The sequence below is a fragment of the Pomacea canaliculata genome, linkage group LG8 (assembly GCF_003073045.1).
Source record: "Pomacea canaliculata isolate SZHN2017 linkage group LG8, ASM307304v1, whole genome shotgun sequence".
Taxonomy (NCBI): Eukaryota; Metazoa; Mollusca; class Gastropoda; order Architaenioglossa; family Ampullariidae; genus Pomacea; species Pomacea canaliculata.
The window spans coordinates 10291424-10318880 of NC_037597.1; the positions used below are offsets into that span (position 1 = coordinate 10291424).

Below are 27457 nucleotides of genomic sequence, written 5' to 3' on the forward strand. Positions count from 1 at the left end.
TTAAAGTTTCATAATTCTTTTATAAGTTTGTTTTTAATTTTGTAGGAAAGACTTCCGTTTTGAGGACTACACTTCCGTTTCGAGAGAAAAAAAAAAATTATAACAGCGAAATGGAGATGTATGAACAGCACGACGACGGCCCTGGGTTTGTTGGCATTCGATTTTGTAAAGAATGGTACGTCCTACATCTTTTCAGAAAATCTGTATATATGACCTAAAATAAACCTTAACATATATATATATGCCCGAAGTATTACTGTCTGCTAGTTCAGAATCTTTCTTGAACCTTAGCTTAAATATTTTAAGTAGAACTTTGATGAATGAGTATTGTACTATCAGTATCTAGAATACATTTCGCTTATCTCTTGCAAAAGTATAAATTTATCGATGAATTTGTCACTTGAAACCAGTGTGTTTTTCTATAGACTATGGTAGTATAGCAGTAGTAATACACTCAGGACTCAATTCTTCTGCACAAACTACAGAAGATTTAAAACAGAGTGAATCATTATATGTACAAAGCTTCTAAATACGTCACTCCAAGTAGAGGATGGCAAGATTGGTTTGTTTGGGTTTCTGGTTAATAATTATACAAATCCTCAGCATTTGCCAGACCCTGACAAAATTTTGCAGGAATACTCATCAACAAAGGACTGTAGTCTTATGTTTAGTTGGTATATGTTGCTTCAGAGCGTGATTATTTTAAGATTTATTTGTAAGAATAACTACTGGCTCTAAATAAAGAAAAACTACTGCACATTGGAGAGTTTGAAGGCATAATTTAAGAGGGTACCCTATGGTAGATTAAGAGGGAGTGAGCAAGCAAGTAAGAAAGCCTTGTGGCAACATACAGTCATTATCTCCCCTCCACTAGAAAAAAAAAAGGATCTAAGACATAATCTTTACTGAAAATGGTGTGAGAGTCCACAGGAGAAAGAGATATAAATGAGCGAATACAACAAAGTGGAAGATAAACTGTCAACCTCAACAAGATATAGAATGGAAATCAAGAATACATATGCAAAAGTACAAGAGTTAAGAATATTTCACTATACTGATGCTGTTCATGCTAATTATTGAATTCAGTACATTTGTGATTTGAAGTGGTGAATAGAAGTTTGTCATTAAAGCCACAGAGAGGCAAGTTTAACCTGAGCAGTTCCTCTGCTAGTTGTCTGTAAGATCTTATCACATACATACTTGTGCATGAGAAATATAGCTTCCGAATACTTGAGAAAGGCTATACTCGTGCATGAGCTAGTCCACTGTCTTCATTTGGTCTCACAGTCCTGCTTTTGTCTTCCTGCTCCGGGGAATACCAACAAAAAGTGGCTAGAGCATTTAGAATACAGTTTCTGTGCTGTGGAATCCTTTGCCCCCTGTGTTAAAGCATTTAGAGTCTGCAACCAGCTGAAGATAGAGGATTGTCAACTGAAGCATCAATCATCAAACCCACCAGCACTTTCTTTCCTTTTTACAGTATGCCTCCTTCCCTCTTATGCTCTCATTTTGGATGCTTCTCCAGATCTTCATGATGGATACCTGGGTCTAACACTACATTGTCATCATATAGAACCAATTTATATTTGCAATTGGACCGCTAACACCATCATTTTTAGAATTTTGTTTCCCCATGAGTAAATGGATTAACTCATTCAATACAGATGAATCGACGCATTTGAGCTGTAGCTATGAAGACGTTTGCATCTGCGGGTGCAAAATCTTTTGGAAACGCTAAACAAATACTACTATCATAAGACAATTCAGAGACTTTTATTGAAGTCTTGCATGTTATGTACACTAAATGAATGAATGGCTGCTGGTTGAAGAACAGCATTAAACTGTATTAGTTATCTTTGGAAAATTTTATTTTTTATTTGTTTTCAGCAACAACATGTTATATCCAAAAGAGGACAAGGAGAATAAAGTTCTTTTATATGCAGTAAGTCAACTTTGACACATAAATGAGTTACAGAAAATGGCATGTAGTGGCAGAATCGAGTTCAAATGAGATATAGCTGTGAGACAACCTCTTTTTGGTGATGGGGTCTACTTTGTATCCATTTGTTTCAAATTTTACCATCATTGTGCAGACTTTAACAACTTGAATGGCTGCTTCACTGATGTAAACACTACTCCTAACATTTCCCATAATGCTAGTCTTTTTTATCACACCCTCCCTTTTGCAATATCATGTTAATCTCCGCTCTTGTTCTTGTTATTTGGTTCCTTGTTGTGTTTTCTGTATTTGATTGTATTCTTCGTTTAGTACAATTGTTGATTCTTTTATAGTTTTATAGTTCATATGCTATTTGTTTGTTTTCCTGTCCCTTGTATGCTGTACACGTTTCATTCTTGTTCTTAAGCATTAAGAGCATGCTCCTTAGGAGTGTGAGTATGCACTTTACAAATTTTGCATTTATTATTATTATTTGATTATTATTCTCATCTGTATTCCTTTCACGGATGTTTTGCATCAGTGTGAGTGAGAGAGGGACTATTTGGTTATCAAGCATAATCATAGTAATTACATTTTATAATGCAAGGTTTCAGGATTATAACTTGCGCTGTTCTTTTTTATGATTTTAGTGCAGAAATTGTGATTACCAGCAGGAAGCTGATAACCGATGCATATACGTAAATAAGATCATGCACGAGGTTGAGTGAGTATCACATTTTGGATACTTCCATTAATATTTTGGTTCCCGCAGTTCTATCCCACATCCACCTCTCATCCCTAGATCATGTTAAGTGGAGATACTAGTAATAGAAGATGGTAACGAACAAAGAAGTAGTGGGTTTAGGCACAAAAGGTGCAACAGATGTATCTTTATATTACAGTAAAAGCTGTCCCAGAGGAGTGAACAGTATGTGGCTTTTTGTCTTTGACAGTTCATTGACAAGTAGCAGCTCACAAGCAGATTCATAAATCCTGCTAAATACATTTTTTAGAGAAAGAGAAGCAGTATTTTAATAACTTTTAACAAACTTTCAATTTCTTCAGTGAGCTAACACAAATAGTAGGTGATGTGATTGCTGATCCAACTCTTCCACGGACAGAGGACCACCCATGTCCAAAGTGTGGCCATCGAGAAGCTGTCTTTTTTCAGTCACATAGTACCAAAGCAGAGGTTTGTTCACAAGAAATATTTTTCTCCTTTTCTGTGACCATTTTTAATCTTTGCAAGTAGTTTTACAGATACACAGTGATTGGTTTTGTTTCAAAAGTAATTACTATTTTCAGAATTGAAGGAGCACAAAAGTAACCTTTTCATTTCAAGCCCTATAAGGCAAGGTGATTTCTATTCATAGGATCTTCTTGTTGCTAGTTTCACATTATCATGTTTAGGTTATTCCTTGTTAATCCTTGAGGAGCATAGGGCTACAACAACACCTCGCCAGCAGACCTGGTTTTGGGCAGCACCCCTCACTTGAGCCCATGTTTGTTCCAACATCCTTTGCCTCGCTCTTTACTGTTCTTTTCCAAATCTTGTTTGGTCTTCCAACTCTCCTCTTCCCTTGAGGGTTACAGTAAACTGGTTTGGTGTCAACTGGTTTGCACAGCGTATGTCCTATCCAACCCCATTTGCGCTTTTTGATGTCTTGGCTAGTAGCATTCTGGTTGGTTCTTTTACACAGGCTGCTGTTGGAGATCTTTTCAGGCCATCTTATTCCCAGAATATGGCGTGGGCATTGGTTTGCAAAGGTCTTGAGCTTGTTGATAGAACCATACGGTAGGACAGCTTTCATGTTGGTGTTGAAGATGCAGAATAAGATTATTGTTGTTTTTGGATCTGCCTTTAGTGCTTCTGGGGATATGCCATCTGGACCTGCTTTGCCACTTTTCATGCTTTTGATAGCTTTGATGATTTCTGTCTTAGTGGGAGGGCTGGTGTATATCAGGAATGGTGGATGAGGTTGATTCAGGATCTCTTCTAAATGTTCCATCAGCTGTCTTTTTCTCCTGCATCGTTTGTTATAGTCTTGCTTTGTCTTTCACTGGCTTGTTTGGGTTAATGTTCCTGCCTGACAAGAGTTTGTGTTATTTCGCATTGTTGCCTTATAGTCCCGAGGGAAACACATTATCATAAAGTTTGTCATTATTTTAATTGTACCATTATCTTAAATGTTAACTGCTTTGTCTTTTCCATTTCTTGTCAGCATTTGTTTAAGAAGACTTGGGTAACATACCGATGAGTAACTATGAAAATATTTTTAAAGTTCTGATATGTACTCTAGATAACTTCACGTTCTTGTGTATAGGAGGGAATGCGGCTATACTATGTGTGTACCAATCAACAGTGTGTGCATCGGTGGACAGAGTGACACTGGATTTTTCTTAAAACTTTGAAAAGTGCAGTTCTGTTGATGTCAAAACACATCTCGCACAACTGTGACATGCCCCGAGATGACTGCTACTTCTGGCTTTTGTTTGTAATTAAAACTAAGGAAGACATTTTGAATTTGTTTGTGTACTCGGCACATTCATAGGTAAGAATTGCATGTCATATTTTAAGATTACTTCAAACATGCCACAGTCATCCAGAGTTTAAAACAAAAAGTATTGGCATCAGTGACCTTATGTTTATTTGATGTACCTCATCATTGAAACATGAATGTCTCCAAGATAAGGCTTTAGCAACATACATTGACATCAATAAACTAGATTAAAATTCAATGCCTTTCCACCTGGTGTATTGATAGTGGAGAAAAAAAGTATTTCTACAGTTAAGCCAGGCTAAAAAAATCAACACATGATCTAACAAGTCAAGGCATGTCCAACAGACATAGAATTATGGTCTCCCGAAAAAAATATGAAGCTAACAAAAGACCAACTTGCTCATAACTGATGATACAAAGGGAGTATATTAACATAAATTTGTGGTTTCTGTCAATCTGCTTCAGTGTGCCAGTTTAAAAAAAAAAATCCCATTCCCACTCTTTTAATACAGAAGAGGTAAAAATCATTTATTTAATTCCAGTATTGAAACTAAACATGGCTAATGTTTGTCTCTGACCTGCTAACACATTGACAAGAACAGCATCAAGACTGCTTATACCCCAAGAAAACGGAAAATAAAAAAGCACTCTAGTCATTATCAGAATAAAGATTGCTTAATGCATGTACGCTTCAAATTTCACATGCAGCACATCCTTGGGCTTATCAAAATTGTCAGGTGATAAGTCATTCTATTGGACAAGATAATACATGTTTATCACAAGAGCATCCTCAACCACTCTGTATCTACAAGCTACCAAATAAAACACCTGAGATACAAATGCATACGATTCCTCACTACTCCCTGGCTTAAGATCCAAAAAAATAAAAGAGTACATGTACTACTTTCAGAAATTTCTTTTCAACTACATTCAGATTAACTTTCTCTCCCAAGTAAAAAAAAAAATTAAACCCTGATATGCAAAAACAAAAAAAATCCATATTCACAATCAGATTACAGTTGGCTATCGTCAACAAATTCATTTTAAAAAGCAGCAAATAAAAAAAAAGCCCTGGTTCAAAATGAGACACTAATGTAAGCTTCAAAGGAGTTTCAACAATAGAAAGTGAGCAACATCAGGGATTTGTCTTGGCCAAGGGACTGATCATCCTTCTGCACAAACCAGGATGGCATCAATGTTTGGCCTCACTGACCATTTTACTTTTTAAAATTTATTAAATTTTTTGCTGTCACTTAAAGCTGCTCTTAATGCAAGCTCTGCCTCATTCATAATGACTAATACAGAGCAAGCAGGGCACGTCAAATTCCACAATCCTCAGGATTGCCACAAATTTAAGTTCAAAGTTTAGACTTTAGTTAGGAGGTTGTAGATGACCAAATAGTGCAGTCTGTAGCTAAAAATCTCCATAAACTGTAACATCCAGAGAATGAAAGTAATAGTAAGCATATCTTTATCAAATGCTTAGAAAAGCAAATGAAGTGGGCTACACGATAAACCTCCAGAAAACAAAAATATAAAGGACAAAATCTATATTGGTCCCTTTCTTTCCCACTCGTTTGTAAGCCATCAGAATCTGAGAGAAACTACCTTTGATCATGCAGTAAACAAATTATATAGATCATGTGTGGCTACTGAAATAAATGGTCTTGTATATAGTTGTATACATATCCATTATGGGATAAAGAATCGCAAATGGCATGTGTTCTTTCCTACAAGGTAAGAAACATTAAAAGGTGCATTGTTCTAAACAGCATGCTTAACCTTGGTTTATACTTTCAGAATTAGCCATTCCTCAAAAACAACTTTTAACTCACTTTGAGTGCTTGCAGAGAATAGCCACCAGCTAGTGTCTCAAAGTCTGGGAAATTTTAGTTAGTTTAATGGTTTAATGAAATTTTTTCTTTGTTCGGTCATTAGAATTATATAATATGGATAGATGCCTCTGATTTCTTAGGCAGTGCAATTTCAACAAGGACATGTATAAGTGGATTGCTGTCTGTCTACCAAGACCAATGCTTAGCCTCTTGCGAAGTGATCTGCTGTTAGTTTCGGCGAGCCGTAACAAAGAATGTGAATAAACCAGAAGCTTTCTTGTATCATGCCTCATTTTAGCAGTTAACTGGAAAAAAAATCGTCTGCCAGCAGTCCAAGGCTATTAGTTCATGGTTTCAAGCATCTCAGTCTATAATGTATAAAATTGAGGACCTAGAATCATGCATTAGATATAAGAATACCTTTGTGTTTTGCTTATCTGGTATGCTGAAGCAGACTAAACAGAACTGGCACATCCAGGCAGGCACAGAAGGATTAAGACTCTACCAGCACCACAAAACAAGAACCAACCAAGGGACACAATGAAAAAAAAAAGTGACTTTTTTTCCCAAGACCATTACAACACTGCTTTTGCTTTGCTAAATAACCTGCTATCAATAGGTTCAGCATGACTAGTCTGCAGGTGTAAGGCAAGAGGTTATTTATGACCCAAACTCAATTAACTCTGAGGCAAAAACATACAGCCCTGTGTGTAAGGTGGTGGTGGAGGGAGGTTAGGGTACATCAAATTCATGGCAAAAGATGAAGCAAGATTGCAGTCATGTGGAAGGCAACCAGAACATGATAACATGGTGCAAAAATATAACTTTAAACCCACCCAGCATTCAACCCTGATACTTTTCCTTTTGTTGCACTCATCCCCAAATAAAATTACTTGCAAATATTTTTAAGCTACAGCAATCAAGACAGAGAAAAGTGAAGTTTTGAAAGGACTGCCAAATATTTACCACCAAGCACTGTACAGTTTTGGTCTTTTTGGATACAACCTGACAAAGTGAAAAATAAACATGCTTGGTAATTGTCTGTCAACTTTTTTACCTTCACCCTCCTGCTGCCAAAATGTGTAAACCCTGCAATTTTCTGTAAATATTGCACAAATGAAGTTTTAATTTTAGTTCCCTTGAATCTATAAACAGAGATAAAGAGAAGTGTTTTTTCTGTGCTTATATTCAGAAATTAAAAATGAAGTTATACATCGAAAGACGTGATCTGATGTAATCTGCTCATAAAATACATCACAACAGGCAACGCCGCTAAGCTTGAGCTTTATGGTTAAGTGCTGTCTGCATGAGAAGCTGCTGTTACAAATGCAAAAAATTAGAATTTAGTTGATGTGAGAGAAAGATTCAACTTTAATACAGGTTTCTAAACTTCAAAGCAGGCAGTTGCAATTCAACACTTTTTTTCTTGTCACTCATCTCCTTCACACCAGCTCCCCTAACTCCCTTCCATACATTCATCTATTCACAAAAACATGCAAACAGCAGTGTAAAATATCAGCAAAGAAATGCATGCATTCATAAGTACAGCCATTATACAAAAGACAACGTGCAAGTGACACGGATTTGCAGATAAAGACATGGGTCTTTACATGGCTCTGCACAAAGGAGGATCATCATACACCCATGCACACTTTCTCAGCAGTGTGAGATAATGAAGTCTGACAGATGGTGTACTTGGGTACAAGTTCTACCTGTCTCTAATTTAAAGCTCACTCAACATCTTTTTCTCAAGAACAGGACAGAAAGACAAAACTGACAACTGGCTATTAATAGTATAAGCTCACAGCTATAAACATCAGGCTACAAACAGTCCAGAAAGAAAACAGGAAGCAGTTGACAGTAGCATGTTAACCACTTAACTGGTAGTTCAAGCACACACATCAGATCCCTGTATACCAAACATAGTGTAACAACACATTTTTATCAATATTGGCGCACACATGGCTGGAAATAAAAACTTAAAAATGGTTTAGCTGCTTGTGTAGCAAGATCTATTAAATATTCCTTAAACTGCCCTTGGACAGAGTACACTAAATTGAGACTATAGGACCCTGTAAAAAGTAGATTCCTTTGATTTAAATAGTTTCATCAAGAAAAGACAACTGCAAAACTTCTAAAGACCCTGACAGCTGGCTGAAAGAAAACAAAAGTTCCAGGGTAGCATTACCCTGTTAAGCTCACAAGAAACTGCTTGGTAATGAATGCTTACTAATGGATTTAAATTCTATTTTTTTTCCTCCACAGAACTTCGGTCTCATTTTGAAGCCAAATGGATTAAAAAAAAAATTACTTTAAAAGTATTCTGGACCAACAGATGGCAACTGCTATATGAAATGTAAATCTGTTTACAAATGTAGTTTCCAATACAAAATGTCTTCTTGAGGTTTAGGAACGTAACAGCCATTGGTATACTTAAGATCAGCAGCCCTAAATATCCCAGAGGTGCCCTGACTGTTTTGATCACAAGATTAATACATACTGTTTAACCCACTATTTGTCATCACCCAGAAAGTATTTTAAAAAAATATGCTTGTTCACCTACCACCCACAAAAAAAAATTATTAGCATGTTTAAAACCCTTGCCTGAATTCTGATTCCAACTATTCCAGATCATGATATTCTGTGGAAAGACCCTTAAAAAATTTCTTCTGAACTAGGAGTAAATCTGTCACTATTTTTTTATACACTGGGTAAGAACTCTTGTGTTATAATGATTTGTAGCCAATTAAACTGGAACACACTGAATGCAAATCAACAGTATGTGATGCACACTAAAGTATTGTAAGAAACACTACAATGGCAATACAAATCTGTGAGACAGCAACTATGAATAAAATGACTGTATATCATTAATGCTGATCTTAGAAATTTATTTTAAAATATTTTAAAGGTCATCAAAACGAGACACTGCTTCATCACTTTCACCTGTTTAATACAGCAAGAACAGTAGTTTTCAAGAATGGGCGGTGCTGAGTTGATTCAACTAGAGAAACTGTCATCTGCACCGCCTTTGCAGAAACTTACGGAAAACGACATTACTTGCATAAACATTTTCAAATAGACCTTTTTTCTACCTTTACCATTTTGTTATGATGCAACATGTGAACATCAAAGATCATTCATAGCAAGCAAACTCTATAGGACACAAGTTTATAGTCTTCTTCAAGACTGGATGACTAAACACATTCGGCAAGCTGGGGTCCGAGGAAGAAATGCTAGCAATAGGCATGACATGGTAACGAGAAATCCAGGCCCACTGCCAATGTAGTCCACAAAAAGCTGTTCAAGGCTGATGTGGTCAGGGTATCCTCATACAGTAGTGCAAGGCAACACCCAAAGAGATGAGTTTTCACCATATGGACACTCTCAAATTAACTGTTTTACTGTTCAATTAATCTGCATGCATGTGTGTGTGTGTTTCTATGCAAGTGTAGGCAAAGCATGTAAATCTGCAAGCCTACACAGATGTACCCATATCATTTCCTGCTGAAGGATTCTGCAAAAAATAGAAAAAGATGTATTTTAGTAATGAATTTGCAATTTTGCCAATGTTTTCCAGAAGGATATATCTAATGGTTATTTTTACAAATAGGTTAACTTATACAACTGAAGTTTGGAATTATCTCATTCCTAATGAAAGTATGCATTCCAGCAACTGATCTTTGTAGGGCTGTCTGTATTATCTTGACTACAAACAGAAGCACTATTCCAGAAAGTATGGACAGCGTCAATCTTCCAACAACTACACATGATACCAATGATGCATCTCCAACAGTGTCGAGAAAATGCTTCCTAGATCAGTCCACATCAATATAGTCATACTTTGTCTAAGCCATATATGTAAACAAATTAAACTGATAAAGTAATAAACATAGACCAGCTGCCATTCTATCTTGTAACAATAGTTGCTGCTTTAAATTGTGTAGAGGATAAATTTAAGCGATTGTTGTGCCTGACATGCGGTAAGCTTAATAAAAATAATAAAAGATAATCTTATGGGGCTTACTTCTCTTTGACTTCCACCATAAATTAAAGATCATAATTTTCAATGACCTAGCAGTAAATGTATGAAAGATCTTAACAGAAAAACTAGAAAAACTGTGTCCAGTACATAAGCACATGATCACACACTGCTTGTCTGCAATTGCAAAACATCAATGGTCTGCCATACTTTCATACATAATGATAACACACACTTAAATATACCCTAAACACACACCCTTCCCACCATATACACAATTTTCTGACATATAGACATATTTCACACAAATGTAGGAATAGCTTGACAGGATCATACAGTTATTCTGTCACAAATTTCTTTTTTTAAATGCCACATTAAAAGTCTTCAAAAGGCAAACAAGCGAGCATGAAAATGTGGTGTGTGTTGGCAAAGCTTATTAGACTGTCAGACAAAGGATGAAAACAAACCCTTAAAGTAATAAAACAGAAGAGGAGAATGAAAACTGCAGATAAAAAACGAGTGTTCAAATTTTCTTTAATAGGAAAGAAGCAAAGCAAGTCTGACCAGGCAACAGGCTCCACCAGACTGCAGAAATGTCTGACAAGAATAAAATATTACAAAGAAAAAAAATTATACAAAAACTCCTCTTTGCATTCTACTATTCTTCCTTTTCTCCAGCACACATTTGTGTACTGAGTGAAAAGCAGACATTACATGCTTATTCAGCATTTGCTTCAAGGCCATTCTTAGAAAACAATACTTCACCTGAATCTTATTATTTCCTCTGCTTTTGGTTTATATTCAAACACATAAAGACTGCAAAAATAATGAATAGCTGGTTTCTTAAAAATAGATAATAAACAGCGGCCAAGAAGGGCAGGCTTTTTTTAACCCTAATGCACAAATTTTTACACTTTTACACTAAGCCTGCTTGACTTAAGTCCCTTAAGTCCCTGGAACTGCTTCATTCGATCTACATCCCAAACAAAAAAAAAATTTTGTTGAGCTGTTACCATATCTAATGTACAAGCGGAGATTACCATTTGACATTTAAAATGAATTAAATAGAGGTTAAGCAGATAGATTCTGGCATGATGCATACTCACTGCATGATATAGCAATTTATGCCACAAGATGGAGGAGTTAGCGGGCTAAAACAAGCCATTCATAGTATAAATAATCAAAACCGAATGGTCAAAGCATGAAATATTAACCTGTAATCACAAATTATTGAGCAAGATCTAGTGTATCCCAACAGTTGCATTGTAAGAAATAGATATTTTATTTTTCTGCATTGTTGACATATCCAGTGCACTTTTTCTAAGGATTGACATCAGCATGACAAAATCAGTCAGGTTCACAGAATTTCTTTACTCAGGCATTCATGCATGTAAACCCTTCCCCCTCAACCCCCTGCCCAACATATGAAAGAATGAGAGAATGCTACCACAACGACTATTATTGACCAGATTGTGCTTTTTCAATGAAAAATGCACAGTTGCCTTGCCATTGTAACATTTTACTTGATCCAGTTTCACCACCTTTGTTGCCATTAGGAAAAATTTTTTAAAAGTACTAATCTCAGCACCATTTTTTAAAGTCTTAAAGAATTTTACATGCATTAAGGCCCATGTTAACCACAATGAACTGTTATGGAAGAGGAATCTAGCACAAACAGTGACAGAAACAGCTGGCAAGAGGATGAAAAGATGGAAGTGACAGAAAAAGCTGACATGAAGATGAAGAGACCTAAGTGTAGACCTTGTCTCTCCTTTTTTTTGGTTGTAAATTTAGGTGAAAATCTGAGAAAAAATCACAATTCAAATAACTGATGAATATGTCATTTGATAGGAACCTAGATGTTTAACATTAGTCATACATGTATATTATCCTCATTTTGTGTAACAAGATATAAAGAAACGACAGCACCTCACCATTCCATAATAAGATCTGGTTAATTTTCAGAAGGAATTGTCTTGCACAGAAACAATACAGAAGTAAAACAATTAAAAGCATGGACAGTTTTAAGGATAGTCCAGATTCTAATAAGCTAGGGAAAAATCTTTATAGGGCTTCAAGCCATTATGGGGGAAAAAAAATTGCAATAACAGAGTTAAGAGCTTATGCATTCACATGACATATTAGTACTTTTTCACCTGGTTGTAGAAAGTTTCCTTTTCTAAGTGTCTTATGTAAAAGAATGACCATAAAAGAAAAAGTGCACCATGAAAACTAGGTCAAGCTTGATGCAAGGAAGATTGGGTTGTGTGAAGTGGGTATGTGCTTGCCTGATGTCATGACCAATATGGGGGATAACTCATGCTAGAAATGTGTGAAAATAAAATGACACTCCATTCACAGTTTGGTGTGCTGGGAGGAAATGCAAAGCTCTGCAGATCAGGGGCTATAAACAGTGCTGCTAACCAGTCTACCGCCACCACCCTTCTCTCAAGTTGGCCTAAAATAAACACAAGATGTACTCACCAGCACCCCTAGTTGCCCCTGTGAAGTACACAGTGCAACATATGAAGAGAAGTAACAAGGACAGTGACTCAGATTTGTAATTTTACAACCTGTGACATTGGCAGTGCTGGGTGACTCACTACGTTACACATTGTAATCATATCTTAATTAGTTATAAAGACCTGTTTTAAAGCACTGCCAGTGTTAATGTCACATAGTGTAATCGTATCATTTCTCTTTCAAAACCTATGACTATCAGCTCCAGTTTTCTGCACTGTATGTCACACTTAGCTAACTATGAGTTTATTTTCTCTGGCACATAATTACACAAATGAGCGTATTAGCCAAGAGTTTCATAAATGTTCTACTTGTATCTTTATAACCAAGGCTTTCATCGTCTTTCTACTTCTCCTCCCCTACCCACCACCTCTTCAAAATCCATTAAAAATAATATGATCTCATATATAAGAAAGAAGTACACAGAAATATGAAAAAATACAATTCTCAAAACAAACACTAAAATATATGACCTAGGTCTGTATGCAAGAAGTTGTGACACATTAACAGTACTTACTTTACTACAAAATGCTATTAGCATGTCACTGGGAATTACACATTTTTCAAAAAGTTCAAATGAATCATTCTGGCAGCTATGAACTACTACCTGCATTCCCATGAAGAAAAAAACCAACATGCAGCAGATGATTAGCTGAGAATGCAAAGTAATGTGGCACAGGAAAATAGACAGTTTCTGCCCAACCATAAAATAATCTGCTAAACTAATGCTAATATTCCTCCATACATTTTGAAATTTGAAATTGTATTTCTAAAATGTTAAATGATCTATTGAAGATGCATCCATAGGAAACCATGGGTTATTAGCAGAGAGAGCAGTCTACAAATAAAATGCACAGTGACTGCCAGTTGCTTTTTCCGCAGAAATTAATAAGTGAAAAAATATCTATTATTTCTAATGTTTCCTTCATTTGAAAAAAAATATTAGACAATCTTAGTTTTGCCTTCTTCTATGAGATATAAATAAAGACAAATAAAAATTGAGCCACATACCAAAACCCAGCAAAATATTTCTGATGACATGAGGGAGGTGACAATCTTGTTAATACATGAGAACAATGCAAGTAAGGAATATGACACACTTCATGTCATTTTCAACTGACCACTCACACTACTCTATAAAAAGGGAATGACACAGGTGATGTTCTGCACTGATGAGATGCTGAAGAAGATACAATGGAATGAGGTGAGCATGGAAAGCATACGACAAAGAGCTTGTCTTAAGGGCTAGGAGACAATGTGCTCTTTATGTTTGAGGCCAACCCAATCTGTGTCTGAGTAAAGGTGAAGCAGTTATCTTTTATCTCTTAAGTAACATTTATTCTGTTTTTTTCTGATTTTCATAACTTTCATAACTAAACACAGTTTCCAAGTTAATATTGCACATTGGGATTAATAAAGCTGGTCATCTGTCAAGAGAAAAACTATTAAAGAAAGTACTGAACATTGAGATTCAAAACCAAAATGTCAGATCATGTAACAGATTTGTTGATGTGGCCTTAGGATGTTGAAACAATGCTAGGAAGAAAAAGATGGTAGAACACCATTCAACAACTACACAGAAAAGGTCATAGATGTTGATAGTTATAATGTTCTTATTCTACAGAAAAATTTGAAAGAGTGTTATCCCAATTTTATATTTTAAGGTGTTTTACATTAAACATGTGAAGTTCTTAATTTTATGCTGAAAACTTTTTTTCCAATAAGTCATTTCTATCTGCATATTTATTTCTTCATGATTTTTATCTTTTCTTGGTTAAAAAATGTGCTAAGGAACCACATTTAACTAGCCTCTCAAAGAGAATGCTCTCTTAAAAGGAAAAAAAAAACCAACCCATTTTCAGTTATACAATATACATAACCTAGAAAAATTCATATTCTATCATGGCATTCTTCTTCAAGTCAAGTGAGCACTAATCAAAGAGATTCTAGATAAGGCCAAAATTGACAAGAGGCAAAGAAAGTGAAGAGGAAATTAAAGGAAGGTACCTATCACCACACACAATGCAATTTATATGACTATCAGTTAGCAAATTTAAAAGGAAAAAGCAATCCCAGAGCAAGCCAAGAATATATAGCAGGAAAAAGGATATGCCTCTCTTGTTAAAAAGGAGATTATACATCTAAACATATCTTGGGGCAAATTTTAGCTTGCCAATTAATATGGAAAGGGGTTGGTAGCTGCTTTCATTAAACAACTTACCAATCGCTGACTAAGCTGCTTGTTTGCTGTAATTTCCCGCTCTAGCTGTTTTTCTTTTTCATTCAGTTTGGCTTTCAGCTAAAGGTAGGGATAGCGGAAGCAAAACCGATCATGAATTAACATAGGAATCCAAAATATTTCCCACTTGAGGTGAAGACTTAAATCACAGAATCCACATGTAAGACTCAATTCTTTCAGAATGGAGAGAGAGGAAAAACATGCAAACATTCATGCCCATCCCCATGTGTGCACACACACACAAGTTGGAGGAAGGGGGGACAGTACAAATACAATAAAGACTAGTGTGCAAACTTGCATTTGATAATAAAACTAAGCTTTATTTTTAGAATTATTTTTTTAGTCAATGTTACTTATTACATTTATATACAATATTGATAATATTGAGAAACAAATATCACTCTTTTCATGTGTGTGCATGTTATATGCATGTTCATCAACCCTGAAAAGCAGTGTCCTCATGCGCTTATGCACTTGTTTGTAAAGCCCTCTGAGCCTGAATTTGGGGATGCAGTTTTATATAGATGTGCAATTTTGTGTATTGCATTAACCCTTGTCACTAAAAGTAAAGGTATAAATATTGTCCCACGGCCTTTTTCAGGTCATTTGGGAGTGAGGTATTAGAGATCTCACTTTACTCATGGCCAGCTTTACATGATGGCATGCCCATCTCTCCCTTGCAGCCTTACCTTCCCCAACCCTCTTTGTAGACAGGTATCCACTCCTGCCAGCTGGGATGGCTGAGGGAAACGAGCTGCGTGACGCAGGTATCAAAGCGGCATGCCTTTTATTTCCGATGCCACCACTTTTATCACTTGGCTATCCCCCTCCCCTGTCACTAGATTTATGTCTTCAGTAACTTGGTGGTATTTCTAACAACCTGCCAGTCTTCATGTCTGATCATTTAATCTGTTTCTGATATATTTCTATAGCCATGTAGCTGTTATCTGAATTAACACATACTTTTCTGTAGTCTTTAAGGATGTCATTGTCACAAAACACATATTTAGCAGAAGGGAGAAAACTACACACCACATATACCAACTTTAAGGAGAATAAAATAGAATGGATTTTTTTTGTTTGTTTGTTTTACTGGTATTTTTAACTATTTTGTCACTTATCTTGCCTGATTTTCTAGCCTTTGTGTGTCTGCATGAGTGTACACATGCATGAGTCTATGTGGGTGCATGCAAGAAAGAATACCTCACTTTTGCATTCTTGTGACAAATATAAGTAATATAACATATTCTTGTGACAAATATATGCAATAAAACATATTCTTGCAATAAGGCTATGCATTAAAACAAAATTTGCCCTGCATGACTCCTTCTGCAGTGATACAGAGTCTGTAGATTAGAAAACCCCATGGTGGCATTTCATGCACCCAAGTTTGTCGCAACATTGCAGCAAACAATTTCATTTCTTCTTGCGACAGGAATGAAAAATAACCTAAATCAGTTTTCTGGCAGTTTGCAAGTTTCACTTTTAAGACAAAAAATTTCTGCTACACTTAAAACGATGGAGACAAAGATGAACAGCATAAGAATAACACACACAAAAAATAGAGTGATATATCACAAAAATACTGGCAGGAAAATATCCACATACCACCAGTCCCTTCACACTCAAGTACAGACCCTGACAGATGTGTCACACAGTCTCTACCAAACAGAAATCTTAAGCTGAACCCAGCATTGTTTTTTCTACTCTGCATATTATAATCAGTAACTACTGACCTCATACATTAAACTGCTGCTGCAATGTTGGACACTATTTTTCCAGTATCACATAAAGCGACAGGGTTGGTTAAAAAAAAAAACAACTCATTTTCATTGACCCATGTACATTAATAAGCTGTTTGGAAAGCCAGACCAAATAAGTATGAATGAAACAAGCAAAACAGGATGAAATATGAACTTGCCGTTGTTCTCCACTTAAACAAACAAGAAAACCGAGAAAATATTTAACTATAATAATCTGCAAATCCCAACCAATTCATCAAAGCTGTCATTATTTTATAGAATACTGTTTTAGGGACACATACAGCATAAATATCACTTTAGCTCTAACGTCTGCCTGATATTTAAAGAACAATCTTGACATAAACACATGCCTGGTCCTTCTACTATTTTCACTGATGGTTTACAAGTTGGTTTATCTAAGTCTTCTCTCCACAGTTGCAGATAAACCTTGTTTTAGCCACCATCCCTAATGAGTTCATTTGGTGAAAAGAGATGTAGTGAGCTTTCCACTCTCCACTTTCAACAGTCAGTGCATCATTCGCAAGAAAACCTCACCTCTCTCTCTCATTCCAGTCTCTCCCCCATTTTCTTAAATTAATTAAAAAAAAAAAAAAACAACATAAATGCATGAGTATGCACAAATTTGGATATAAATGCATGCTTTAACATTTATTTGTGTGTGTATTCATGTCTGCTGGCTTATGAAACTTTTAAAAATGGACACTGATTTTTACAAACTAGCACCACAGGATGAAGACAATCATGGAATCATTTTCTGTTACATACTTCAAAAGAAGCTGAAATCAAGTTTACTAAGTTTTGTTTTTAATGCTAAAACAGTGTTTTCTCTCCTGGACTTAATCTGACTTACCATCTCTAAAAATGGTGTTTAGGCCACTGATTAATATATATGTATAAGTTATTTGCCTATCTGATAGTCACTATTAGAATTACTACATTACTTCCAACCCAACTTTTTTTGGGCCTGTATCTTTACCTTTTTGTTAACTTTTCCCATTCTTTTCTCTGTACTTCCTATTTTGTCAATGGCCATATTTTATTGTAGTTTTCTTTGTACTACCTCCTATATAACAGCCATATTTTTTTTTTTAGTTTTTGGATGAATAGGAAGATGTGCCTGAATGGGCTTCCTTTCTAATTCGATAGACATGACAAAATAATGCTAACATTTTCTTGTTATCATGCTTACTTTATCTAACTCACCTGTTCAATCTCTTGGCTTGCTGGTATGTCAGATCCCTGTAAAGAAAAAGCCAATAAAATAAATGGAAGTATAGGTGTATGTGTGTGCATGCAAATAGATAACAGAAGAGACACACTACAGGTACATACAGGTGATGTATTTGTGCATAAAACAAAGCAATACATGCGCACGAACAAACGCAAGCAGGCATAACTGTTGTGGTTTAAGTGAATTTCTTCTGTATTTGTGTGGCGCGCCAGTTCTCTAACTCTAATGCATCAAAGCATGTTTTTTTTTCTTCAAATCAATTTTCTACTTATTTTGGCCACACTTGTATATAATTTTGTAGCATTCTAATGTTTCTGTGAGTGTGCATACTGACTGGAATGCTGTAACATTTGTCTTCTATTTGTCACTTACGTGACATCGTAGGGTATTAAATTTACAAATATTCACTGTTATGCACTTTTTGTAATTTGAAATGATGTAGCATGCTGTATATCATCATGCAAAATTTATTACATTTTGAACTAACAGAAGTACCCATTGCTAAGGAAAAACGCTTGAGTCAAAAATGGCCACCATGATACTTGCACACTTCAAACTTATTTAACTCACTCAATTTTGGGATTAGAAGGACAACTCTGGTATCAAATGAAAAGTCAAAACCTGTAGATTTTTAAAACTGTAACATTTGGCAAATCTCACATTTCTGAGTTAGGACTCATTTTGTGGTGGTGGGTCAGGTATACTCACTTTGGTCTTCTCTTCCAGCTGATCCTGCAGCTGCTTCACAAGTTTCTGCTCCTGAGCCAGTGCATCCTGCCCAGTCCTGATGATTCCATTCAGGCGCACCAGTGTTGATGACAGATCTTTATTCTTCTTCCGCTCTGCCTCCAGCTGTTGCTGCAGCTCTTCCAGTTGCTAAAAAGCCCCCCAATAGCACATGAAAAATAAAGAGAAACAACTTTCCTGGTCTTAAAATTTAAAGTACAAATATCTTTTAAAAAAAAAAAGACTGCATGACGAACCCAGAACCTTCTCTATGTCACGGACATGTGTACTGTGACATGAAAATAAAAATAGCTAATGTACATAGGTCATAGTTTTCCCCCTCCTTATAATCATGTTGTAAAATTTTATGACATAAAAGTAAATCAGCGTGAGAGCAGGTAAGAGAAAGGAGTGAGATAAGAGAAATAGAAGAGAGTGAGCAGACAGGAGGTGAAAGTGAATAAGATGCAACTGTGTGGATTCTGCATGAAACTTACCTGTTGTGTGCAGTATTTTTAATCAATCTACTCTGCTTGGGGCAATTGTGTGTGTGGTTGTTGTTGTTTTTTTTTTTTATGCTTGACTTTAATGGCTGTGCTGATTTCACCATCTCCAACTCGTTAGAAGCAAATAAGCGGTTTTCACCTGACATTTTTTTTTTTTTACTGCAGTGTGAAGCAACTGTGTGGATTCTGTCGGATACTACAATACTGTATGTTGTTTTTAATTTTCTATACAACGTATCCAAGGCAGCTGTCAGGATTTTGATACATTTTTAACTGGGTGTACGAAAGTTAGATTTTTTTCTTTTAAATATCTCATGAATTTACCATAATTCAGGTGTTCGTGTACTGATATATTTTTGTTTTGTGCTTTTTTTAGGTGGCTGTGACCCTTGGACTTTGAGTAGTGCATGTGTGTTAATAATTGTTTTGGGCCTAGAAATTATACATATATATGCTTTTGGACAACTGATAGGCAACTGTTTGTGCTTTGTGGTTTACCATCAAATATAAACAATTTTTATGTTCTGATAGTTTTTCTTCTGTTTTTAGTGTGCTGGTAACCTTTTTTGGGTTTCACCAACCCTTTTTATACTTTATCCACCTCTTTACATCTTTTACTTACTATGTTGGCTTTTTACAAAATATATTTATATGACTTGGGAAGACTTATCCCTAAACCTTTAAAGTTAAAGCTACCTTTTGCCATGATATATCCCTAGTTGTTGGCACGGCATAAAACACAAACAAACAACTGTGCTTTGTGGTAAGAACACAAAAGTGTGAACGTGACACCACCTGTGTCCCTAACAGCCCACTCCACCCAGTTCTGTATACTATATTTTCATAAAAGAATGAGTAATACCTAGTTACATCTCAAGCAGGTAAACATACCCTTTTCAGGTCCTCCACATCAGTAGGTGGCACTGACAGTTTCTGTTTTTCTAGCACCACAACTCTGCTAAAAATCTGTCAAATTCAATAGTTGAACAATAATACCACCAACGTTTATGCATTACGTATGTGGAATGCATGTGTGTCTGAACATGAATACATTACTATTCAGTTACAAAGAAATTACAACGCACTATTTGTAGATCCAAAGTTACTGAGTCCTTTGTTTTAAATATAGCTATAGCTATAGATATATTGTTTTATTCAAGTTGCTAAAACACACAAACTCTGTCATTCCTTCTCACCCAATGGATGATATGTTAAATAAGCTTGGCTTAAAAAAAACTTACTTCTTCTTTTTCTTGTGAAAGAATGCTGATTCTTTCTTCAGATTCCTTGAGCCGCAGATTTGTCTCGTTGAATCTTGTCTCCACCTGCACATATACACAGCATCTATGGGTGCGCACATATGTATTCACAAAAGCTGTGTGTGATTTAGTGTTTTATAAGTGCTGCTATGACTTATTCCTAAAACTCTGCACAAACAAAAGCTGAAAAAGATGAACAGGAAAAGCATCAATTTTGTAAATGTTTCCCCACTTAAACGTGTTTTTAATTGCCTCTAAAATTAGTCTCTATAATAAAATAGAAACTGAAGTTAAAAATAAAATGAACATCCACAGGATTTTTATAACAGCAAAACACTGCAAAAAATACTGTTTGAAAAACAATACTGCATCTTGATGCTTTATTATGTATGGTCCATTTATTCTCACCTCGACCTTCTCTCTCAGAAGAGAGACAATTCTTTCTTCAGATTTCTTGAGCTGATCTTTGGCATCTATCAATCTTGACTGTGCCTGTACCAATACATATATGCACATACACATATTTCTTAGAAATTCCATGACAGAATTATCAGCAAACATGAGATAAAAGTTTTAATTTGCTAAGTAAGTGCTTGAATAAAATGACGGTTTATTTTTCTCAATACTAATCTATGACTGAACATGCACATACCATGCTTACTCATGCTCTCTGAAATACTTTTTATGTTATGTTGAAGATCTCCAGAATACTTGAAAGCATCTTTATAAAATCACTCTTGGTATATATTATAAAACTTAACATGTGCACACAAACGTGTGTTAATACCTCTTCTTTTTCAACAGTACCACTTGGATTTTGAAGCTGTTTCTCCACATCTTCTAGTTTTGATTTCACCTGAAGCATCATAAGCATTTGCTAATAAAAGACAGGTGTTATAAGGGAAGCATCAAAATCAAACATTTTAATAGCAACTCAGCATTATTTTGACAAAGCAAACACAGACAAGGTTCTAAAATGAAAGCTCTTTTCATCTTACTAGAGCCGTTACAATCTTCCTCAAAATGAATCCAAGTATTAAAAAAAAAAAGTCACGCATATGTGAAATATAAATACCTTTTCATTTTCTTTTGTTATGGTTGAAAGACTTTCACTGGCATTTTGAAGCTGCTGCTGCAACTCTTCTATTGTTGACAGCATCTGAAGAAATAAAAAAAATGCTAGTTAATGCAGCAACAAAATTAGCACAGATAATTAACAAAAAACACAATGATGTCAGTGTCATTACCTTCACATGACAGCTTCTTTCCACTTTGTTAGCCTCACATTATGATGTACAATGCTGAAGTCATTTTACAAGTAGCTTGATGTCACACCAGTTATACACTGATGTCAGAATGCACCTTCTTCCAAAATTTGTTACAATAATGGGAGCTACATTTATCCTGATGGGAATAATTCCTACTTCTTGCATACCCACTTTCCCTACATAATGTGTTTAGTTAAATTTAAGTTTATTCCATGTTACTCCTCAAGAAGCATAGGGCTACAATAACACCTCACCAGCAGACATCGTTTTGGGCAGCTCCCCTCAGTTGGGCCCACGTGGTTCAGACGTCCTTTGCCTCGCTGTCTACTCTTCTTTTCCACGTTTGCTTTGGTCTCCCAACTCTCCTCTTCCCTTGAGGGTTCCAATCAAGTGCCTACTTGGCAACGGTGTCAGCTGCTTTGCGCAGGGTGTGTCCTATCCAGCCCCATTTGCGCTTTTTGATGTCTTGGCTAGTGGCATTCTGGTTGGTTCTTTTCCACAGGCTGCTGTTGGAGATCTTTTCAGGCCATGTTACTCCCAGAATATGGCATAGGCATTGGTTTGCAAAGATCTGGAGCTTGTTGTTGATGGTATTTTTCACTCTACAGGTTTCAGAACCACACGATAGGACAGCTTTCATACTGGTGTTGAAGATGCAGATCTTATTGCGGGAAGATAATGCTTGGGAGTTCCAGATGGGGCACAGGCTGTTAATAGTATGCCTGGCCTTGTTGATGCAGCTTTTGATGTCATGGTCTGCTCCACCGTCCTTGTTGACAATGATCCCCAGATACATGAAGCAATCTGTTTCCAGGATGTTCTCTCCTTGATTGTGAGTTCCTGCTTGTTGTTGATTCTCATCACTTCAGTCTTCTTTCTGTTGACCTTTAAGCCAGTCTTCTCTGCTTCCTCTGCTAGCCTGCTCATTTTGGTTTGTGCATGATGCTGCCGATGAGACAGGCTTTTGATAGCCTTGATGATTTCTATCTTAGTGGGAGGGCTGGTGTTGATGTGAAGTTGTTCAGTTGCTGGTGGTATGTCAGGTAAGGATGGTGAACAAGGTCGATTCAGGATCTCTTCAAAGTATTCAATCCAGCGGTCTCTTTGTCCTGCATTGCTTGTTATGGGGTCGAAATTTCATCACATGGGCATTTTCCACGTCAAGCTGTGTCACCCATTTCACCGAAGCGCAGCTCTTGGGCTGTTGACACTCCGACCCTGAGGGAAGACCTAGGAAAATCCATGTGTGCACATGCGCAAACCAACTTGTAGTACACGTGGGTTTTTCCCAACAATTGGAGGAGGTCAATTCAACATCTTTTTCACATCACCCTCTTGACGAAAAGTTGAAATATGCTGCATTTTGTGTGTATGCTATATAACATATTATGTTCTATTAAAATTTATTTGATATCTTTCCATGATTTTCAGTGTTTTAGCAAATAGTATTTGAGAAGGCAGCAAGATCAGTGTTGATGAAAGTGAGCAGCAAGCCTTAAACCGACTGAAAAGAACCAAGTGTTTGTGAGAAACGCTCATGAATATAGCTCTACGAAGTCCTTAGTCTGTAGATAAAATGACAACATTGGTACTGCATAACTTTGTTTCTTTGTACCGATACAATTCAGCTGAAATACCCCACACATTTCTATTTTTATAGAAACTATAATAGTAATAGAAGGGAAGAAAGACGAAAAAAATATACCCCCATGTAAAAAGATAAGAAAGGTGAACTGGACAAATATACTAGCCTGATACATTTGAATCGACTAATGCATTGTACAACATGTATTAGAAGCAACATCAGTGTATACTGCTCCTTCTTACATAAAACATTTGCGTAAAGGTACCTCTTACTTTTTATTATTCATGCAGATATGCATGCCTTCAAAGACTGTCACTAGTGGTAGCGTAACTTGTGTCAAAAAGGAACAACTGTCACTGAAAGGTTTGTATTTTTTTCAGTTTCTCATGACTTGGTTAATAAATCCTGCCAACCATTCTTTGGGAGACGTCTGCTAGATGGGCATACATATTCTGAAAGGCACCTGTTGTATAAAAACGAAGGGCAAGACACACTTGCAATGTATGTGTGACAGTGCATCCAAGATTCACAATAACTAAGTCCGTTTGTATGTCATCGACGATCTCCAGGATGTCATTATGTTGAAATATTAATCGCTGTTAGAGGGCTAAATCATCCCATGAATCAATGGGATTAGTTCGATTGCAAAATATTCAATTTCTGTGAAGATTTCTCTCCGCTTCATACAGCATCAAGTATGCAGAAGCCATCTTTAGAAAGCCTCAAGCGATTTAGAATTTCAACACACGCTTGTTTGCTGCGCGGGCTCTTGCATTTTCTTCTTCTTCCTATTAACTCCCAGTGGAGCAAAGGGCCACCACTTGCATTACGTGTTTGTTAATTAATTTCTTTTATTTAGACACTATAGGACACCTGCCATTCAAGTAAAAATACCTTTTGCTTTTCCTGGGTAACAGCAGACAGATTGTCATTCAAGTTCTGAAGCTGCTGCTCCAATTCTTCAACTCTGGACTGCATCTGAAGCATTAACAAGATTTTCTAGACAACACTATTATTACAAAAGGAGAATCAAAGGCAAATTCTAAACTCATTTCAGCAACATGACAGACTGTACCTAATTCTTCAGCAATAAGTCATGGATGTGTTGATTAACTTAATACGAACATGAGGAGTGTCATTTTTTTTTTTTAAAGAATAAAGTGAATATTTGTCTCTAAGGTTGTACTTTACAGTCGTCATTATCTCCATATAACAAGTCTTGGTAAACTTCTGCTTACATTTATATTAAGGAGTCTTTTGTTTATGTGTATGCACATGTGCATGCATGCTAGACATTTATGCACTCTAACCACAGACATCTGTCAATGGATGTGTACACAAACACACAAGCATGTTAACTGGAAAAACTCTGTATTCTATGACTTTAAAAAAAAAAAAAGTTAAAAAGCGTCACTCTGGTTCTAGATCAAAAGTTTGAATTTCCAATTCAAAATAACGGCAATCAATAAATTTCACAAATGATGGTGAGCATGCCTATGCAAAAAAAATCTGCAAAGCCGTCTACTTAATTATATACACTTTTCTAGTATAACACTAACAGTCTGTAAATAATCTTTATTATGGGACATTCTCAGCAAAGACCTGCTATGTACATGCTTACACCTGAAGCACAAGCAGCAGTTCTGGCCTGAAAAGCATTCTGTGCAAGCATTTGACCTGCACTTTGAGTAATGCAGATGACTTACAGCTAAGCAACATCTGTACAATAACTTTAAAAAATGATAAAGCAAATTTCTTGATCAACACATGCTTCATGGTTATTTAAAACTGATGATAATAAATCACTGGTATTTTTTTCAACTTGTGGAATATATTTTCTTTACAAGAGATAATTTAATAACATTTTACTCCTCTATACTGTATCATGCAATCAATACATGTATTTCCTCTCTTTCACAACCTAAAGAAAAAAAACCTAATTTTTGGCTTTTAATAAAGGTTTAAACAGTACTAGAAGAATAAAATACTTCCCATTGACAGCAATTATATTTGGCTAAAACATTTTTCAACTGGACATAAAAAGTCAATTGTACATTCAGCTTAAGCATAAGCCCTCAAAAAACCTACAGTGACAAAATGTTACTAAAAGAAATTATGTCCATCAGGAAACTGGGAAAAGGAATTCTCAGACTCAATGATCTCAGTTACATCTGTGCAAAAAGACATTTTTCAAAAATCAGTCAAAATTATGAAAACTACCTTAAGCAACAATCTTTAATAAGAAGCTTTGTACATCAATGTTAATTAAACTGTACTCTGTGATGTGAAAGTTGGTCAGTAGAGAAAGCTGGAATGAGACATGCAAGGAATGGTCAAGGGGAGTTTACCTCATCAACAATACTTGTAAGGCTTTTCTCAACACACCGATATGCAAAACCCAAATCTGACAGATCCTAAACAGGGGCATATACAAAGAATGAGTTAATTTAACAGCAAGATGATGCTAAGATGACTTGCTGCAAGGCATGCACAAACATGTCATGAGAAACATTTCTCTCATCCAGTAACAACATATAACATTAGCACTGGTTTGGCAATAACCTTTGTTTGACTCATGAGTCATTAAATTCTTCACCCTAAAAATTATTAAGCTCTTTTTAACAGTGTAATTTTAATGGAAACTTCTAATTTCACATTGATTTGATTTTAGTTTAGTTTTGGTTTTCTGAAAAGTCAATGGATGATGGTGAATAAAATAAAGCCCTTATTTTAATAGCCAGATAAGCAAGGCCAATTTTATTATTTTGTAGTCAAGCATGTTAGTCTAAGATCTAGGAACAAAGCTCTCCAGATCCAAGTGATAACATTCCAACATCTTATTCACCTTACTGAACTGGTTCTTGAAACAACGAAATTTTTCTTGTAAATTATTTATCTTTAATACTTACCAAGACAACCTGACTATTGGAAGCTTAAGGGCTAAAACTGTTCTTTAACCAAACAAATTGTCCCTGGTTTTAGGGGGGGATTAAAGCCCTTGCCACCAGAGGGCACAGAACCCAGGTGCTTCCACCCTAGACTGCTATAATAAACTCTACGAAAGAGAGTTCAGCAGTCTTTAGCAGGCTGGAAAGGCATTCACATAGGACTGATTCTGGAGGTAAAATACACCAAAGGTAGAGTCAAAGTGTCACTTGACAGGTCATGGTATCGGCCAGCCAAACTGTGATGAAAGGATAGGCTAGGAGCCACTGCCCTCACCTAAAACACTCACTGGCAAGATGTTGAAGGTGACAGCTCTTCATTAGCATCCTTACTGATAATGACAATCTTGATCCAGAAGGACAAGGTCTGTGCAGATGCACCTGCACAAATGAATCCTCAAATCCCTCACGAGGTCTTGCAGATGCATTGGGTAATCACATCTGGAAGAAGGGAGCGACTGGACCACTATCCATTGAGGCAGCCAATTCTTAGCTGAAGAAGCTAATGCTCGGTGAGCAAATGCACGGGTCTAGTCTCTCAATTGCAGGTAGTTAGAATCCATTGACAAGGTGTGCAACTCTGCCAAGGCCAGCAAGAATAGAGCTCAAGAGTATGATAACAGAAAAATGTGCCTGTAGCACAGTCTATGAACCAAACAAAAAGACTGCTTAACTCTCTTATGAACAGCTTATTATAGCAGTCTAAAGCAAAAGCACCAGTGACCAGGGACAATAATTTGTTTGGTTAAAGAGCAGTTGTAGCCCATAATTTCTTAACATTAGGTCATCTGATAAAGCTTTAAAAAAATAAAACAAAACTACTATTCTTAAAGATATAAGACTTTAAACTGTTTTTACATTACAAATATATGCAGATTCTTCATTTTTACAGAATTATAATGAGTGAAAAGTTTCAAGTGGCCTCCAGTTTCTTGCCCAGTGGAAACTTCTCTGGTATACCTCCCTTTAATACAGTGTAATTTTCCTGTACATTTCCTCACCCTCGAGGAAGATGGATATATTAATTCTTAACATTTCTATCATAAGTAGTCTACTTGCAAGCCATTTGTATTGATGAAGGTGATGTAAAAATAATGGTGCTTCGCAAAGCTACCTTTTTCATAATCTTAGCACTGCTTGAACTCCACAGCAACATTA

The 27457-nt window shown here is 36.1% G+C and overlaps 2 protein-coding genes across 13 annotated transcripts in view; one reads left to right on the forward strand and one right to left on the reverse strand.

Moving 5' to 3' along the window:
• Nucleotides 1-31: 31 nt before the first annotated feature.
• On the forward strand, nucleotides 32-4678 carry LOC112571206 (DNA-directed RNA polymerase II subunit RPB9-like). Its single transcript, XM_025250058.1, has 5 exons — nucleotides 32-175; nucleotides 1888-1942; nucleotides 2590-2663; nucleotides 3005-3131; nucleotides 4264-4678. The coding sequence occupies exons 1-5, from the start codon at nucleotides 111-113 to the stop codon at nucleotides 4324-4326; spliced, it is 384 nt and encodes a 127-aa protein (XP_025105843.1). The 5' UTR covers nucleotides 32-110; the 3' UTR covers nucleotides 4327-4678.
• LOC112571201 (ribosome-binding protein 1-like) overlaps nucleotides 4571-27457 on the reverse strand; it is a 47897-nt gene continuing 25010 nt past the window's right edge. For 5 of the 12 annotated variants that reach the window (XM_025250038.1, XM_025250039.1, XM_025250037.1 and 2 more), the window contains 13 exons: nucleotides 25703-25768; nucleotides 24249-24332; nucleotides 21577-21660; nucleotides 21289-21357; nucleotides 20910-20993; nucleotides 20484-20567; nucleotides 20134-20208; nucleotides 18719-18886; nucleotides 17983-18018; nucleotides 16938-16949; nucleotides 14999-15076; nucleotides 12742-12759; nucleotides 4571-9792 (listed from right to left, as the gene is read on the reverse strand). In XM_025250038.1, coding sequence (XP_025105823.1) covers nucleotides 9754-9792; nucleotides 12742-12759; nucleotides 14999-15076; nucleotides 16938-16949; nucleotides 17983-18018; nucleotides 18719-18886; nucleotides 20134-20208; nucleotides 20484-20567; nucleotides 20910-20993; nucleotides 21289-21357; nucleotides 21577-21660; nucleotides 24249-24332; nucleotides 25703-25768 — 897 coding nt within the window. In that variant the 3' untranslated portion in view covers nucleotides 4571-9753. The remainder of the gene's footprint in view (nucleotides 9793-12741; nucleotides 12760-14998; nucleotides 15077-16937; nucleotides 16950-17982; nucleotides 18019-18718; nucleotides 18887-20133; nucleotides 20209-20483; nucleotides 20568-20909; nucleotides 20994-21288; nucleotides 21358-21576; nucleotides 21661-24248; nucleotides 24333-25702; nucleotides 25769-27457) is intronic. The other 7 variants (XM_025250034.1, XM_025250031.1, XM_025250035.1 and 4 more) reach the window with 7 other exon arrangements.